Raw genomic sequence first — 13,690 nt, 5'->3', positions numbered from 1 at the left:
AGCCGCGCGTACCCTTGGGACAGCCAAAAAAGGCAGCTGCCTTGGGTGGTAGTTAGTACTTCACTGACGCGGTGTGGGTAGCGGGTGTGTTTGACCATGTGTTTACCTTGTTACACGATTACTGTGGGTGTGGGAGTGCCTCTTAAGGGATGTCCATCGGAGAAGGCGGCTCCGACCCCAACCTCAACGTGCTTTTCTCTCTCAGGTCATGTAGAAGAGCAGATTTAATGTGAAGATGGGACTGTTGGTGTTTATGCGTAACCTGCTGCTAGCCCTCTGCCTCTTTCTGGTACTGGGATTTCTGTACTATTCCGCTTGGAAGTTGCACCTTCTCAGATGGGAGGATTCAAGTAAGTATAAAGCACCGTGTAACTTGCTGGGCTCCCTAAAATGTCTCTCAAATAGTTGCAATAGCAGTGAGGTGGTTCTGATTTAGTGGTATTAGAGGGATGTGGTTAAGCCCACTCAAATGCTGGAGCTTTTAGTATGCTTAAGGGGTCGAATTTGTGACTACCTAATGCTCTTTATGGCTTTACTTTTATTACTGGGTACAAGAGCAGGTTCATGCTTTACAAATCTAGTATTAGAGATCTCAGTTCTTGGAATATTTTGTGTTAGTTTATGATTCCTAATTGTCAAAATAAAGAATTTGCACGTTGAGGCTTTTGTTCCCTGAATCTTCTCTACATTTTAAAATGTCTATGACAAGTTGTTTTTTTTCTCTGGTGAATTTTGATTTCTTTCTATAATCGTGTATGCCGGTTATCTCATCATCTTATTTTGTCCTTCAGAAATCCTCATCTTCCATTTATCTTCCCTGTTATTATCTGCCAACTATCTGTCATCTAAAAGGATGTCTCTCAACCTTTTTAAGTCCAAAGAGACATCTGACCTCATTGAATACAATTTGAGGATTGTACTGTGCCACAGAAGGTTACAGTTGCAACGACACAGAAATGAGGCCGAGGTTTGATTGCTCAGTTACTCCTCTTATTTTTGCCTGTGTTGATTGCTTTCTTGCTCGCATGCGAGAATTATTTATTGAAAATACAAAAAACAAGAAAACATTTCCCGCCTCCCCCCCTCCTGCCCAAAACACAAGCCAGGCTTCTCTGCAGCTGTTCCACGGGCTGTTTCAGATGTCTCACAGCCGACTGTTGCTCCCTGGATCAGCAGCTGAGAAACACTGATCCAGAACCGACAACAAGCCCCTGGTCAAATTCTGCCTTCACTGTGTCGCGTTTCCGTGTGTACTGCTGGAGGTTTCTGCTGCAATGCTTGTTAAACTTAAGTGTTTTTCTACCTCTATATGCTTCAAATCTGTGGTTATGTGCTCTTAAGAAGTTTTGCATGACGACAGATGAGGACTCGAATATGACACTTGTGCTGATGCAGTGATTTTTGCAAGGAGAACTGCTAAGGTGCTTTGTACTAGAACGGGTATTGTAAGATTGAATTTATTTTAATCAGTGTCTTTCTGCACAGGGATTGTTTCTTCAGGTTTGTGCTTCAGAGAGGGAGTTAAGAATCTTGATTGTGACCTTCTGAAAAGTAGCACTATTGATGATGAGGTGTAGAAAATCCTTCCTGCATGAAAATAAGTACAGTCGTAGTTAACAGTTTTGCCTTATTGTCACGTGAAAAGGAGGATTTTTCTGTCCCACCTGTATTAATGTATTTTTTGTCTATTAGTGTCCCCCTCCCAGGAGTTCAAAGCCTTTAAAGTCTGAAAACAGTCAGTCAGTGTCTCCTTAGGGGGAGACCCCTCGCTTGACAGATTCTCACATTGAGATGGACAGGACTTTTGATACCCTATTTATGGGGACTGCACTTAACAGCAATGGAGAACCTTCTCAGCAAGTTTCTCCTACGAGTTGTTCCACTGTAGACAAGCCTGCCAGCACCGAAAAAAAACCAAAAAACCAGCTCACAAAATAACTTTTATTAATACAAATCTGTGACAACTTACAGGGTTCGCATCATCTGTGATAACATTTAACTGCAAAATTCCACTTAACAAATAAAACCTAAAACCAGAAGCACACTCTCCAAAAACATCTCCCTAAGAAGCAAGAGCTCACTATAACACCTCAATACAAAACTCAAGCAACCCCAGTCAATGACAGACCAATTTAAAAAGACTAGGACAAAATCTAAACACACTTGCTAACACAAGGTGAAAAGGAAAAAATATAGCCACTTCTCACTAGCACAGACTTTAACTCACCGAGACCAAGAAATACACACTTTAAGGCAAACCAAAATACAATGACTTGGAGTACGTGATCTAAGGCACTAAAGTACAATATATAAAAAAAAAGGTAAATTATATACATGGTAGTCTCTAAGGTATAGGGCGAGGTAAAATTTGTAAGGCAAGGTAAAATTAGTATCTATAAGGTAAAGGTCAAATAAATAAAGCAATGTAAAATATCAAAGTAAGGGGAAAGGGGAAAGCAAAGTATAAAAAGCAAAGTACAATGAGTAAGGCAAGATATAAGGAAGCAAAGAACAATTAGTCTGTAAGGAAGCAAAGTACAATTAGTAAAGGTGAAAGCAAAGTAAAATATAAAAACGGTTGCTGGGGTCTTTTGGGAAGCCATCAGGAGTCTCTGTCCCTTTTTGTGTAGCCTTATCACCTTACAGTGGGTTTCTGGGAATACCCCTCTCCAGATGCCAGGGTCTTTCCAGAACCGCTCAGGACTGTCATTGTGGCCTTCAGTTGATCTATCACCTTACACTTATCTGCTACCACATGATCCATTATGAAATTATGCCACCTGCCATCCTTTGCTTCCTTCATATCACCAGGAAATCACTTTCGACTTCCCAAGGCCTGCAAAAAACCCCTTCATGCCACAATTTGTGCGAGATCTTTGCTACATGTGGAGAAACAGCTTTGTGTTTGTCATACACCAGGGTGCTGGTGAGGGTTCTGACTTTCTCCCAGGTTTTTCTGCCTTTAGCTTTGTGTGCCATTTGTTATTTCACGCCCTGCCAGTCACTGGGGAGTTCTGTGGTAACTTTGCCTTGTGACGCAGGGTTGCAAATCCATGTGCAAATACTGTGGGTTTCTGTAAATGGAACATTTTTACCTGGAAAGGTGACGTTAAGTTTCAGCCTAGTTAGAGTGCATTGGCTGATTTTGGGTACCCAGGATGTTCTGACAGGAGCACTGTGAGGTGACATCACAGACCTTTTGTTTGGTGTGTGTCTCCTTTCTGTTAATCTTTTGTGTAAAACGTGTTGTTCATTTATTCTCGCAAGTTGCAGTGCACATGCAAAGCGATGATGCTCCTTTAAGGATTTAGATTATTGATCTTTATCAGTTGTCACAATTGATTCAGGCTGTACTGTTGTTCCTTCTAGACACTTTTATGGATTGTGTCTTAAATATCAGATGAAGCTCCTTGAAATATTAGTGTGAACAGCAGTAAGAGGACAAAATTTTCCATGTTACTTTTGAAGCAGCGAAGGTTTCAGTTGGTCTTCAGAGTTTTGTACGCACCAAAAAACATTTTATTTATCGTGTAATTTTACACAGGAGGAACTTATGCAAATTCAAAATACAAATTAAAAAGTCCATATTGGGAAACTTGATGTCAAGACTTAATGTTAAGCTTCTAAACATTTGGAAGTTAACAAATTACAGACTTGAATTGACTTAGTTAACTGCGATTAAACTTCCTTGAGCATGTGTAATATGATACAACATATAATGGGCCAATTATACTTTCTATTTGCTTAAGGGAGCCTTGCCTAGTTCAGTGCACAAGGCAGGTGGTTTCCCGAATTCAGTGTGTGACCTTGTAAATTTCGTTTAAGATTGGTATGATAATGCTGATGTCCCCAAAGGCAAAACTAAGTCAGATGTGGTAATTTTTGTGTACTTAATGATCCAAGATTGTTGATTGTGTGTTAAGTTACCTTTTTATTAAATTATTTTCTCTTTTCTTGTGACCAGTGTATTTTTTCTGTTTAATAATGACTCCCTAGCTTCAGCAGTCACAGTCCTCTGTTCTGTTCTACTCTCTGCGCTGGAAGAGGCACGAAACTAATGTGATCCTGACATCTGACACCCTTGAAATCTCTTCATTGACTGGTTTTAGTAAACTTGACACCTGTCCTTAATAACGGAAGCAAACAAATTTGGTAGAGTATGGTGGAAAACACTTGATCTGCTTACTTGCTGTTTGTTCACTTGTGGTTTGTTCACTTAAGGTTTTAGAAAATGCCTGCACGTGTTGTTGTTATGAATGAATTTGAATGGTAACTTTGTAAAGAATCTAGTCTCCCTGAGAGAGAGATGACTAGACTTGGATGTTTGTGTATTTAGCTGCTAAAGTAAGTGAATATCTAAAGTAATTTGTTTATATGCACTTCTGACCTCTGCAAGAAAGGAGGCTAAACTTCAAAATAGACTGAAAGATACACATCAGTTTTTCTCTTAACGATCTCTTAACATTAAATGTTCTCCATTTAATGTTAAATCTGTCTTTGAGTGATGCCTTATTGAGTTCTGAGAGACTATTCTCCTTACTGTGCAACTCTACACCTTGCCAAAATACAAAGGAGAATAAGGAATAATTAATTCTCTAAGGCTTATCTTTCCTGTGACAAGAATAGATTGAATTTGGCTAATGTGAACTAATTAACATTGAATTAAGTTCAGCTGTTTCTTCCATTCAAGACAGACCTCCAGCGATTGCCACCCCTCTCTCTCAAAGCCTTGTTTTGTGGCTGTATGTTGTCAGTTCTCAGAGCAGCAGCAAAGCACAGAAACGAGGTGTGTAACGCTTGTGTGAGTGCAGGAGGGCCCTTGAGTTCTGGTGATTGTTGGGATAAGTAGTGTTTGGGACAGAGGTGAGCTTTTCTTCTCCTCTTTCCCGATTTTTGTGTTGCAGCTTCAGGCTCTGACAGCAGTGGTAAGAGCCGTGCACCCTCCGTGCGTGTCCTTCCCAGGCGGGCAGTAGTGACAGATTCCGTAGCCCTGCGATGAAGAGTGTTGAGCTGCACGGAGGTGTGCTGAGCACATAGAACTGTGATGTGGGAGACAAACGGGGAAGTAAAAAGTTTGTGGTCAGGTTTAGCTGTCCTGAACATTCCAGAAGGATCTTAGAGCAGCAGATAGTTGTACCTCTCTGTTCGTTGTGTTTCTGGACACTTGGCTGCCAGGGAATTCTTGCATAGTAATTGTGGTGATAGGATCAGGCTTTGAGAAGTGCACTCTTTCCTAACAATTTCCCATCCTATTCCTTCCACCTTCCCTGATGCTTTTGGCTCTGAGGAGGAATGAAGGTATTATGTGTACCATTGTGAAGAAGGCAGCTTGTGGGAAGGTGCACCACTGTCTCTGAAAAGTACAGTGGGAGATGGGCTCTTGCTGAGAGGGCCTCTTAGGTTTGCTTTATCAGCTTGGAGAAATGCATTTTTACTCATAACAAATTTAATACTGATACTTGTTACTTAACCTGGTATGTGTAGAGTCAATTTTGCAACTTCATAATGCATGGGTTGTAAGGAAGAAATGATTCCATTAAAAAAATGTCCTGGCTATGGAAATATCGGACTCATTCCCTCAAGGCAGCTTTTTCTTTTTCGCCCTTTCTCACAGTATTGAAATATACTTAGGACAAGGACAGCGTGATGCTGTTTTCTTGTTCTCTCTTGTATGTCTCTACATTAGCATGGAGTTAATGTAAAGAAATAGATACTCTGCTTTAGGTACTTTTGCCAAAACCTAAGTTAGTACAATTTGTAGCTATATATTTTGAGCTTGTCAGTTTGAATGTGGTTTTTGAAACGTTTCCAGGTATGTTCTGTTGATGTCTCCGTAAAAAAATCAAGTCACTACTCTGTCATCTGTTGCTCTGTGTTATTTTCAACTCTAATTCTGGAAAGGAAGCCAAAGAGATAAAGCTTTGGGAAGAGATTTTTCTGAAGGTATTTCAGGACCCTTATCCTTTTTATTACCTTTTTTTTTTTTTATGTCTGTTTCCATGGTAACTGAGGAGACATAAACAGGCAAAACTGACTCACTTCTTACAGGTTTTTAGTCTGCTTGCATTTCCATGGAAACCAGTCTTGCAGCAAAAAAGGCTAAATTAATCAAAAGCAATCAAACCTTTATCATTAATATAAATACTGGTTTATCTCTTTCAAAGTGAAATGGCATTTTTGTCACTTTTTGTATCAGTGTCTAAAAATGTGCTGAAGAAATGTATCTTCTTACAAGGGTTTGGAACATGCATGCTCTTTCTCCCGTGGCTAAAGCCCCATGGTATGTGTGGTGATATCTACTGTGGGTACAACTGTTGTGTCTTCAGTTACTGGGAGTGTCATTTTGCTGCGTCAAAGGAGTGGATCTTGCATACTCTGACCTCTGACTTCCTTCTGTTCTGTTGTTTAATGAAAAACCAATGAAGAGACACTGTTGGTGTGTGAGCAACTAGGCCACAGAGACAAACGTGTCCTCTTTGTGGAGTGAGGCACGAAATGGTTTTGTGTTCTGCTGCTGTGACTGTCCTACTTGCCTTTGCCAGAAGATGGGAATGCAGGAGTGCTCCTGTAAAAAACAACAACTCTGGGCCAGCTCAACTTGGCACTGGGAGCATAAATCTGATTAAAGTGGTTTGAGCTAAGATGGCTGAGTTGATGGTTAGGTGTGTGAGAGCGCTTATCTTTTTTTTTTTATTGCAGGAATTACAAGGCACTCATGCTGGTGTTGTGAAGGGTGGTAAGGAAATGGTGATAGTAAACATTTTAATTGCTCAGCAGCTGTCCTTGGCCTTTTCTTTAGGAGCGAGTGTGTGTGCCTGTATGTTCTCTAAGGCAGACTTTATTGCTGTTGGCTCTGCTTCCCAGGCTGGAAAGCCTGAAAGATTAACCTTGTGGGCATTAGCTTTTTTAAAAAAGACTGTTTGGACAGTATTGTGCAGCAGTCTAAGTTTCCTGAAACAGTTACTTCTTTTGCTTTGCAGGAAGAGACCTGAAACAGCATTGAGATGGATTATTGTGGCTTCTCTGATGTTTGAGTTATTAGTAACTTCAAGGTTTGTTTCATCTGCTAAGCTGTCTTGTGTGTTAGTGTTGTACTTTCTGCATCAAAACTGAGAACAAATGTTCAGAAAGTTCTCATAACATGGATCTAGCTACAGTTTTAAGGAATTGCTAGTTTTCAGATGCTTTAGGGATTTGAGGATCACTATGATACTTTTTTGAAACGCTGAAAATAGCAAGTAATGTTATTGAGGCAGCAGTGAGTATTAGAAACAAAGATGTAAAAATAGAAGTTGAGAGTTGTCTGGTAAAGTAGCTTAACTTTTCTAAGATTTCTCTTATTGGCCTGAAGTATTCCACTTGTGTTCAGCTTGCAACTTAAAGCTTTAGTGTCCTAGCTATGGTGGATGATTCTCTTATCTGTGCAGAACACAGAAAAATGGATTTGGTGCCCAGAAATTGCTACCGCTGTTAGAGTTACTTGGTGCTCCCTATTAGTCTGCCAGAATAAGCAGCGTGGCTAAACTTCAACTCCTGCAACTCAGGACACTCACTTGCGGTGGTGTCTTTCACAGCTGTAATTGTGCCAGCTACTTTTTGCTTGGCTGGGAGCAGATGTGTGCATTCCTGGCTCACCTGAGGCAGCTGGCTGTGGGCTGCCAGGACAGAAGAGACAGTCAGCTCGGTGAATGTGAATCAGAACGTGGAAGAGTTAAAAAGAAAACTAAAAATATTCACGTACTGTCTTTTAGAAGGCAGCACGTCACAGGGCAGACAAGAGGAATAGGGGAATGAAAGTGTTTCATCTTTTTGTGATCTGTTACCGCCTATTTAGTGAAATACCCAACGTTACTTTATGACCCTGCTGTCTCTCCAGGAATTTCTAGTGCTGCTGTAATGTTAACAGTGCAGGACAAAACTCTGCAGGGGCAACGGGAAATGATGCATGACAAAACTGTTGAGGGAAGGAGAAAGCATAATGTTGCCTCGTCCTTGGGATTTCTTCAGAGGAGGAGAACTCCCTGAACGCTTTTCCGGCTTTAGGAACTTGTAAGGAGCAGATTTAGTGAAGGGCATTAAGGGCATAGCACCCTAAGCATGTTGTGGATCAAGGGGTGGCTGTAGTGCTGTACTTGTGCTCATCTTTGTTCTGTCTTCATTTTAGCTTTTTCAGCCCTGGGTTACTGTTTTAGTTCTGAACAAATGATGACTTTTTAGCAAGATAGAAAAGCAAGGTGAAAGAATACTTCTCCATCTCCCTACACACAGCTGGGCCTTAGCTTTGTATCCTGAAACAGTAAGTTGCTCTTGCTTCTCTTGACAGCAACAGTCTTGCTGCTGTTTCAGCCTTTCTGTTTCCCTTCTCTCCATTTGTGTGACTAGCTGATGGGCACATTGAGGAACTTGGCCAGTTTAAAACAGAGTACGATTTTCATTTGTTTCACTGATTTGACCTTAACCTGACTTAAGTGTCTCACTTTGCTTCACTTGCTCAACTCTTGTACATTTTCTCCCTGGTCCCCCAGCAATTTTTTGGGAAGGGTTCCTGTGACTTTGAATAGGCAGATTGGGACACTGTTCATAAGGAACAGCACTCAGTGTCTTACATACAGCCAAAGCTGTGTCCTCTAATACATTTTCAGAGGTCGAAGTCAGCAGCTTTCTATATTCTGGAAAGGTACATTGCAGTGAAAGCACTTTACCTCTCGTAGCAATTGCTCTGCAGCTGAGTGCTTTCAGAGGTGAAAGGACTTATTCATCTCAGCTGACTGTGAACCCCTCAGCAATGTGTTCAGCTGGAAACAATACCTCCTTGTGAGGGCTGTCTCATCCCTGTTTGTGAGTGGTTCTTTGGCTCTCCTCCTTCTCCTCACCGTGTATCCCCTCGGGTGCAGAGTCTGGCCATAGCAGCAGTGGCTGTAGGGATTGAGGTATTACCAGCCTTCATGGAGGCTCCATCCCATCACTCATTTTATAGAATAGATCACATGGGCTTTCTCCCTTGGCTTTAATGCAGTCAGGCTGGCTTTGGGCACCTTCCATGCCCATTTCAATTCTGCTTCCCATCAGTTCTGCTGGCATTGTTGGGACAAAGGAGGTAATTTGTGATTTGTCTCGAGTTGAACATCTGCTTTTGCTGTGACCTTAGTACTGATTCTGACCATGTCTGTCACGCTTAGGGATGTTTCGCAGAGGAGATTTTTCCTACATTGTTGCCTTCTGCCAACCTTGTCACTGTAGCATCTCATTTTTTCTCATTGCAGTCTGGGTGTACATCACGGTGTCAAGCTGAAGCAATAAAGCAGCCAAACCTGGGTATGACTTGCAAGGACAAATACACTTGGGTCATGAGGTGTAGCTCTCTATGAATTATGTATTTCTTCTGCACTTCAGAAGGAATGTAATTGTGCATCCAGGCATCAAGCAAAAAGTAATTTGTACTGTGCATGAATATCCTGAATAGGTGTTTGAACCTGAGGTAGCTGATTTCAAGTGGTTACTCCTTTGTGGCTCTAGATGATTATATTGCTCTTGTATGCATTGCTTTCCTGAGGAAGTAATAATGTGTGAGGATGGTGCCAAAATTCTAGTCAGGTATGGAAACTACAGGATGTTTCTTAGCCAGTTTCATGGTATTTGAATAACAAAATGCCTAGACAGTCCAAAATATGTATATTTCTTAAGGTCAGAATTTAACATTTCTTGCTCAACTGCCAAAAAAAAATCAGAATGTGTTAAAATTAGCTATTTCCATTTTTAAACTCTTATAAACATTTTTATCTTTAATTTTATTATTTTTTTTATATAATGCTAGGATCCCTCCTACTTTAACTCAGTCCCTGTTACAGCATATCAGTTTTTCACAGTTGTTATCCTGTGGATTTCAGTGTTTGGGCGCAGATTAAACATGTGAGTCATCCAAACTGCAGCAATGCAGGAAGTGTGCCCTTTAATCGCTCACAGAACAAAAAGAGTTAATAATCACAGAAAAGTTTAACTGACATCTTGTCTAAGTACAATGAGTGTGCATGTTCTGAGGAGTATCTTTTTGCAAAGCACTACGCATTGAAAACAAGATGGCACAGAAATCAATAAAAGCTGAGTTTTCACAACAGGTAAGTAGCTGATGGCTTCCTACATATGAAGGCTTACTCTAAATAAATGCTGACAAAGTTAATAATTTACAAGTGCAGTTGCATCTTTTTGTTTTTGTCACAAATGAATCAATCTCAGAATTGCTTTAAAGTACTATATAAATATTGCTTCTCAGCTGCGATGATACCTAGAGACACAGATCAAAAAAATGTACTGAGAAACGTTTTTTAGGATGCAGAGTGATAAATAGACTCGACTCAGGAAGGTAGAGGAAGCTGAGGCACAGGAAAGTCAAATTTTTCTGTGTCACGCAGCAGCTCAAGGGCAGAGCTATGAATAGAATAAAGGTCTCAAGGCTTTTCATCTCGTGTCCAGTTGGCCAAATGAGACTCTCTGTCCTGTAATTACACATTCTGTGTCTGTGTAGTTCAGGAGAGGAGCAATATGCTGAAGTTGCTTTCTTGGGGAAGAGGTTGTTTTCTGGTACTTGTAAAAACACAGCAGTATTTCAAAGTACTGTATCGATAATAAAAGACATGGTCTGCCCGGGCAGTGCTGGTGGAGTGATGTAGATACTGTAATTAGGGTATGATGTGACTAGTGTAAGCTGCTGCCAGAAGCTGCCTCAGATACATCTGTGCAAGTGCCTTAAGAACTAAGTGTACAACCTGAGCTGTTGAGAATGCTGCTTTGGGGCTTTTTAACCTTCAGATTCACCACATAAAAGGCTCTGTGCTTCCTGCTTTCTAGGTGCATCGATACCACAGCCGCCTCTTTCTTTTTTAAAGGGAATATTTTTTTTTTTATAATGGAACAGTTTAACTTTGCTCTCCGTACACAAGAACTCTTTTCTTCTGTTTTAACTGTAGTCTGTGCCTGAACATACATCTTCTTCAAACTTCTAGAATTTCTGCTCAAACGATGAAAGACTGAGTTTTCAGAAAGGGGGAAATAACAAAACCGTTCAGGCAGTTTTAACCGTAGGAATCACTAATGCTCTGGGTATAATTAGAAATCTAATTACTGTGAATTTAGTTGCAAAGACTTTTCAGCCTTTTGAGATTTGCCTCACACAATTCCATCATGTTCCAAGTGGAGCATAGGCGGTTCTCTGTTAAACTGCTAGGAAATTAGTAATGCTGCTTCTTTCTGTTAGCACTGCTACCATAATCTCTCTGTTAGAAGTGCCTTATCTGAGCATTGGAAAGGCTTTTATTATTTTTCATTATGACTCATTATAACATTATTTTCTATACCTTTCAGTTCAGAGCTTTTGTGTTTGGGTCAGGTGCTTCATTAGAAGCAGAAGCCTGAGTTAGTACAATGTAAAGACTGCAAATTAAATAATAGTGAAAAAATGTGTTAATTCTGATTGAATTTACTGATTTTTGCTTCATATTTAAGGATGCTTCAAATGTAGTTTAGATATTTCTAAAGTTTTGAAAGGTAAGTTTACACATTGGTTTAGATTAAATACTAGGAGGAAATTCTTCATTGTGAGGGTGGTGAGACACTGGAACAGATTGCCCAGAGAACTTGTGGACCCCCCATCCCTGGAAGTATTTAAGGTCAGGCTGGATGGGGCACTGAGCAACCTGGTCTAGTGGAAGGTGTCCCCTGCCCATTGTGGAGGAATTGTAACTAGATAATCTTTTAAGGTTCTTTCCAACCCAAACCATTCTGTGGTTGAAAAATAGGCCTTATTCATGTTAGAAAAATATGATAGCTTCAGTTCTGTATAAAATATTACTTCTGCTTGCTGTGTATTTTGTTTCCCACTAAGTTAGTTTGATAATCACAGCAAGGTGTATTATAAAAAGAGTTTATGCTTCTATGAATAGAGACCGTGCCATTATATGAAGGGACTGCCTTTAGACTGGTGGGTTTTGACCTTTAAATGTCTTTAAGTTTCTTGATGTAGTTACTAAAACTTTTTTTTTTTTAAGAATAATTAAAAATAGCTCATAAACAAGGGCTAAGTACTCTTTATGATGTACTCTCCTATGCAAATTACACTTCCTGTGTTAAGGGATGGATGGATGAAGGACTAGAGAAATCTGCTGTTGTGTGGTAGATGTGCCACTTTTCTGATAGAGCCTTGATGCAGATGCAGAATTCCATCTTTGATTAACTGTAAGTGTGACTTCAGGAAATGACAATGTAGAAGTGAGAAGAACCATTAGGGTAAGAACTGAAAACTCAGTATTGGGAAGTTCACTCATTTCTAGCAAACTTTATAATTGTAGCATTAAAAAGAGCCAGGATAAGAATTTTTTACTGCAGACTTTAATGTAATTTCAAGAAGTTAGGGCTACTTTGATTTTAATATGTAACAGTGTGGGCAAAAGGTTTTTTTAAAAAAAACCTCTTTTCCATTGTGTATTAAATTGGTAGTTTTGACATAATTCTACACTAATGCTCAGCAGCAGTGTTTGTTGGTGCCTTATGCAGGAATGGAATTACCCTGTAAGTAGCTTTACTTGTCCTTGTCCTTGTTCAGTGTTAACTAATCTTGTGATGGTTTCTTTCTTCGAGAACCTCTTTATAAGTCTGAGCTGTATGATAAATTTTGAATTTTTCCACTGTTTGTCTGGAAGGGGCAGACAGCAACCTGTAAGACAGTTTACTCTGCAGCTGGCTGTCCTGCACGTGTGGTGGACCAGCAGGATTTGAAGGGTGTGAAAATGTTCAGTACACGTGTGACATTTACTGTCACTTTTCTCTCCCTGAGAACTCCATCCAATGCACCTGCAGTTGTCTGCTGTGGTATCTCTGTTCTTTCTTTGTGAGCATGTTTTTCTTCTGTTATATTTGTCTGTTTCTGTAAAGAGTGATTTTCTTTTTTAAGGGCACGTCGTGCCTCATTCTTGAAGTGAAAGTTGTGTGGCATACCGTGATTTTTCCTACTGCATAATTTTTTGCCTGGTTCTGTGCTCTTAATTTTTTTTTTTTTTCCCCAGTTAAAAGCTTTAATCTTTGTGAAGACTAAACAACACGATAGGCTAGGCAAGGTGAAGTGAATTCTGGAATTGCCTTGCCGGAAAAGTTTCCGCTGAGCCTGTGGCTGAGCTGATGCAGCGTGAAAATACAGAGGGGCCTTTCCTTCCCTGTCCCTCCAGCTCTTTAGGAAATGTTATTTTGAACCCACCCCAGGCAGGCTGCCGTGCTCCAGGCGGTGTTTTTGCGGGAATATCCCGGGATCCCCGCGGAGCTCTCGGACACCGCGCGGGGGCAGCAGAGCCCGCGGCGGGTGGGGGTTTAAAAAAAACAGACTCCAAACCATCAAACCCACCAAAAAACCGCCCAAACCACCACTAGCGAACGCCCAAACCACCACTAGCGAACCCCCAAACCAAAAAACCCGCCGCGTGCTTGTTTCCTTCGTGGTTCCGGAGTGGCAGCCGCCGTTCCCTGGGTGAATGTTAGTAAATGCTATGGTAAAAAAAACAAAACAAAACATTTTTTTGAGTTATTTGGTTTTAGAGGGACTTATTTTGGAGAAACCTTGCTATTTTATATCCAGTTCACTGCTATTGCCAGTAGCTGTTTTCATTATCTGATCAAGTCCCATTTTGTGACAAATTTCTAGTTTTGC

At 40.5% G+C, this 13,690-nt stretch overlaps 1 protein-coding gene and 1 long non-coding RNA gene across 5 annotated transcripts in view; both read left to right on the top strand.

Moving 5' to 3' along the window:
* The window catches only part of ST3GAL3 (ST3 beta-galactoside alpha-2,3-sialyltransferase 3), a 173,529-nt gene that overhangs the window by 4,510 nt on the left and 155,329 nt on the right, over positions 1-13,690 (top strand). For all 4 annotated transcript variants that reach the window (XM_018072250.1, XM_029959663.1, XM_029959665.1 and 1 more), the window contains exon 2: positions 206-350. In XM_018072250.1, the coding sequence (XP_017927739.1) occupies positions 236-350 (115 nt within the window). In that variant the 5' untranslated portion in view covers positions 206-235. The remainder of the gene's footprint in view (positions 1-205; positions 351-13,690) is intronic.
* LOC108639597 lies at positions 6,704-9,410 on the top strand. The gene is made up of 4 exons (XR_001920614.1): positions 6,704-6,736; positions 6,981-7,052; positions 8,165-8,296; positions 9,264-9,410. It is a non-coding gene; the product is annotated as an uncharacterized LOC108639597 (long non-coding RNA).

This window comes from Manacus vitellinus, unplaced genomic scaffold (genome assembly GCF_001715985.3).
Source record: "Manacus vitellinus isolate BGI_N305 unplaced genomic scaffold, ASM171598v3 scaffold_21_pilon, whole genome shotgun sequence".
Classification (NCBI taxonomy): domain Eukaryota; kingdom Metazoa; phylum Chordata; class Aves; order Passeriformes; family Pipridae; genus Manacus; species Manacus vitellinus.
The sequence above is the reverse complement of the archived record's forward strand: the minus strand, read 5'-3'. Positions and strand labels throughout refer to the sequence as shown.